General features: G+C 42.6%; 1 protein-coding gene across 1 annotated transcript; it reads right to left on the bottom strand.

The window, feature by feature from the left end:
• On the bottom strand, nt 1-2,221 carry LOC102291794 (retinal cone rhodopsin-sensitive cGMP 3',5'-cyclic phosphodiesterase subunit gamma). Its single transcript, XM_005940766.1, has 3 exons — nt 2,114-2,221; nt 1,015-1,172; nt 1-923 (listed from the first exon to the last, which is right to left on the bottom strand). The coding sequence occupies exons 2-3, from the start codon at nt 1,155-1,157 to the stop codon at nt 806-808; spliced, it is 261 nt and encodes an 86-aa protein (XP_005940828.1). The 5' UTR covers nt 1,158-1,172; nt 2,114-2,221; the 3' UTR covers nt 1-805.
• Between the last annotated feature and the right edge of the window lie 1,850 nt (nt 2,222-4,071).

Here is a 4,071-nt window from a genome sequence, read left to right as displayed (position 1 = left end):
TAGTGAAAATAAACTGATTTTTATTTCAGCTATTTGGACATACCAGTTCACAACACATCTTCCATAATATTGTGTTTGCAAACACAAAACTTATTTGCCTTTAACTTCTCTAAGGAGGGAAGTGCAGGTAGCAGCAAGGACAGAAAGAGATGGAAAGCAGGACAAAAAGGAATTCCTCCTCAATGATCGCGTGAAAGAGCATTGTAGTTTTTCACCATTACAGCATGTTGCACACCCACACTGCATCCCTTGGTGTTCACAACAACCTTGTGCACAAGGAGTAGAAAATACAATGCAAAACAAAAGAGGGAGGAAGTACAAAAGGAAGATGGAAGATAAGGTAAAAAGGTTTAACGCTTAGAACAAATTATTTACATTTCAACAGGCAGCTAGAAGCAAATACAAGCTAGTGTTGACAAGTGTTTTGCTTGCATCCATTGCCGTGGGTCGGGAGTGGCACAGGGAGGCAGGGAAGTCCACATGAGGAGGGGGGAGGAGTCAGGAGGAGACTACGCTAGGTGGATGAAGGGGAAAGGAAAAAGGTAGGTGGAGATGGTTTTCTCGTCTTTTCATTTCAAGTATATATACTGTAAACAGTATCATATTATAATATAAAAATAACAACATCATTATGCTTTCCGTCCACTTAGTGGCGCAAAGCAAGAGGTAGATAGACGAGAGGGCATTAGGGGGTTTGCTGGCAGCCTTATCACGACGTGCCAAGCTGAGGTGGAGAGAAGGCCAGGTGGAAAGGATTAGACAGAGGAAGGGTGCAGGCAGGCCAGGAAGGCTGGAGGCAGCGGGTTTAAATGATGCCGTATTTGGCCAAGTCGCTGAGCTCCATGTCGCCGAAGGCTTCCCATGGGCACACCACTGTGAAGTCTGTGCCAAGACCCTCCATGCCAGGGATATCATCACCAAAGCTGGAGAAAGAGGAAACAAAGAGGTGAGCGTCCAAAGTCCTGATCTGTTCCCTAATCTATACATTTAAATATCACAAAAACTGTGTTTTACCCCTTCTGGCCTGGCTTGGGGGCCTTGCTCTTGAATGTGCGGGTTTGCCTCTGCTTGAACTTGGGTGGCCCCTTCTTGGGTGTAGTGGGGCCCGTGGCTCCACCGGGGGCCAGGGCGCTTCCTGCTGGGGGGCTGGCGTTCATTTCTACTGCGGATCTCTGAAGGCAGAAAGACATTGATAAAGCCTCGCATTGCCTCCTGCTGCCCTCGTGCTAATCCTGTTTGCTTCCAGCGCTCGGTGCCAATCCATGGAGATTACACAGATTAGCTTTACAGACAGATTAGCTCTAATCCCACTGTAATCCACAGTGGACTAATTGCCCTTCCTGGACAGCAAGAATGACATGTGCAATAAGGGGAAGACCTTCATTCTTGACCTCCAACTTTTCCACTTGCTCTTTCATCCACCTGACAGTTTGGAAACCAGACTCGAAAACAAGTTTGTCTTAACTTTGATAATCTTGATATAAGGTTTTTTTTCTTGTTGTTGTTTTGGCTGTTATTGTCAAATCACATCACGGCGTTGTCTTCACTGTATTGAAAACGCCTTGACCAAAACATCCCTGCCTGTTCCCTTTGCTCTCGTCTTAAGCCGTGTCCTTTCTGAGCCCCCCTTTCCTCTGACTGCTAACACTGTTAAGACATTCTGACAGAGGTGGAAGAACACCCTGGCTTGTGATGTTATGCACCACCTGCAGATACAGACAGCCTGCGGATGCAGAGGCTCTCCTGATCTTTCAGCTGAACGGTGATGCAGAGACGCTGCCCGGCAGGCTCACGACCATCTGTTTGCTTTGATTGAACGTTTTGCAAATCCAGTGCATCTTTGTTAGCCCAGAATAGATGTAGATTTTTTTTTTATTGCCTCGTTGTCTTACTTACTTGTCTTTCTTCCTGCTTTCCTTGTATTCGTTTACAATTTTAGCAGATACATTATCATCACACTAAATTATCATTGTTATCTTTCCAGCTGTCAGTTATCCACGTACAATCTCTACTGCTACTTTTATCCTCATTATAAGTTACATTGTAGCGCCACCCGGGTAGTTTCATCACTAAACAAAGTCAATAAAGTTGCAGCTGCAGAGTTTGCACTTACCTGCAGTCACAGATTTCCCAGTCGCTGCTCAGAGCTGCTTCTCTCTGCTTCTTGAGTAAGTGAAGTGTGTTGTCTGTGTTGCACTTTTATACTATTAATTCTAATCCCCACATCAGCCTTTTTCCAGTCACATGTTCACCAGAGAAGGTCAGCCAAACTTCTCCACCCATCCAAGATCTTCTGCTCCCCGCCCTCCCCGCCTCTGTCCCCGATTCTCAGCTCCCTTGTTCCCATTGGCCCCGCCCCACTGCTGTCCTACCTGCCATGGGATGGAGGTGGTGCAGCCTGCTGGAACAGATCAATCAAAGATCAATCTGGAAGGACTTTTATCTCACTTATCCCTCTAAACCCCAGCACGCCTGCATTTAGCTTTGTCGTGAGAAGACAGCCGGTCGCGTTTCAGGCCCATGTGAGACGTTGTTTTCACATGTGGGTCTGTGCAGCTACACCAGTAAACAAAGAGCAACCCGACCTTGAGGAAATTTAACCATACCAACAGCTCAAATACAATTAAAAGCAACTAATATGAGAGGTATGAAATTTGAAAAAACAAACGACAACAACACTTATTGTTCAGGTTCAGGCCCAAAGTCAAAGATCCAGCCTTTCTAGACTCTCCAATAATGCTTCTATGATACCAAGAAGTATCATAGTAAACTCGGCTATTTACCTTTAATTACACATGATATATGCATGAAGATTTAAGCAAAAAAAAAAAGTGCATTTCAGTTTTATTGTGGGAATTTGATAATGTCACATTTGCAGTCTGGAAAATGACAACATGTTTACACATTAAGTTTCTGTAGCCATGTTTGGTTTAACAGGTATTCCTGGAATCAGCGTTAACTACGCAACCGTTTCGGTCCAAACCTTCACAGCGTGAGTTTGGCAGCTTCACTCTCAGAGACCTGCAGCAGCGTGGGAGGTCCACTTGAACAGTAAATGAACTCATTAACACCAATAAAAAACAAAAGACCTCCCTCCTGCCAGTTCCGTTCTTTTTAATGAACATAAAAAAAATCTAGAACTCGATGAAGAGCAAGATGAGCAACCTTCGACTTCATGCTTCTGAATATTTTTTCTACAGAGTGGAGATGAAATAAGAGGAAATGTTAAACTGAGCCTCGCTGGGTGGCTACCTGATATCTTTTTTTTATTCCTATATCCCAAGGGAGGAAAATGACAGGAAAAACTGCAATTCTTAATCGACACTTCTCTAAGCCATTAACATTTAAATGCTTTATTAATTCAGCCTCACTCATCTGGAAAAGAACGTCCACAGTTGATTTAATACTTTAGATTTGCTCATGAAAACTTTCACATGAGAAACAACTTGCATGAATAAATCATAACACAAGATGTGTAAGTCTTGAGAGACTTATATATATATAACATATAAATATTTACTGTTTGAGGGAGAGCGAAACTTTCTCGTCTTTTCCATACGGGCTGTGTGTGGAAAGTGTTGATCTAAAGGTCGGATCCCAGATTAGACTGCTTGGAAGCGGGATAAAATAAGAGAAAGACACAACACAACCACATAACGCTGACTCAAAACATAGGAAGACATCGTCTAATTTCTGCTAATTTAACATAAAGTCAAGAGGCATTTACTGCAAACTTAACCACACAGACATACACTCCTATATTTATCCAAAAACAAGTAAAAGTCTGATTTAATTGAAAATCTTTTCATTAAAAAAAGGAAAAAAGAGAGAGACCTGGAAAAGAGGGCAGTAGAAATTGTAACAAAGATGCAACTATACACAATACAAGACAGTGAACACAACATCCAGATCATAAGCAGTTTATTACAGAAATATTTCAAAGATGTTTTTAGGATTCTGTTAATCACAACAAACATGACATGGGAAAAATGTGCACGCTTCACACAACCGAGCCAAAATGGCACCATTTAAGCTACACAAATACACATAAAGCTGAACGTTTATAAGATA

This window comes from Haplochromis burtoni, unplaced genomic scaffold (genome assembly GCF_018398535.1).
Source record: "Haplochromis burtoni strain Fernald_Lab_line unplaced genomic scaffold, NCSU_Asbu1 Contig_45, whole genome shotgun sequence".
Taxonomy (NCBI): domain Eukaryota; kingdom Metazoa; phylum Chordata; class Actinopteri; order Cichliformes; family Cichlidae; genus Haplochromis; species Haplochromis burtoni.
This window is presented reverse-complemented; position numbering and strand designations above follow the sequence as displayed.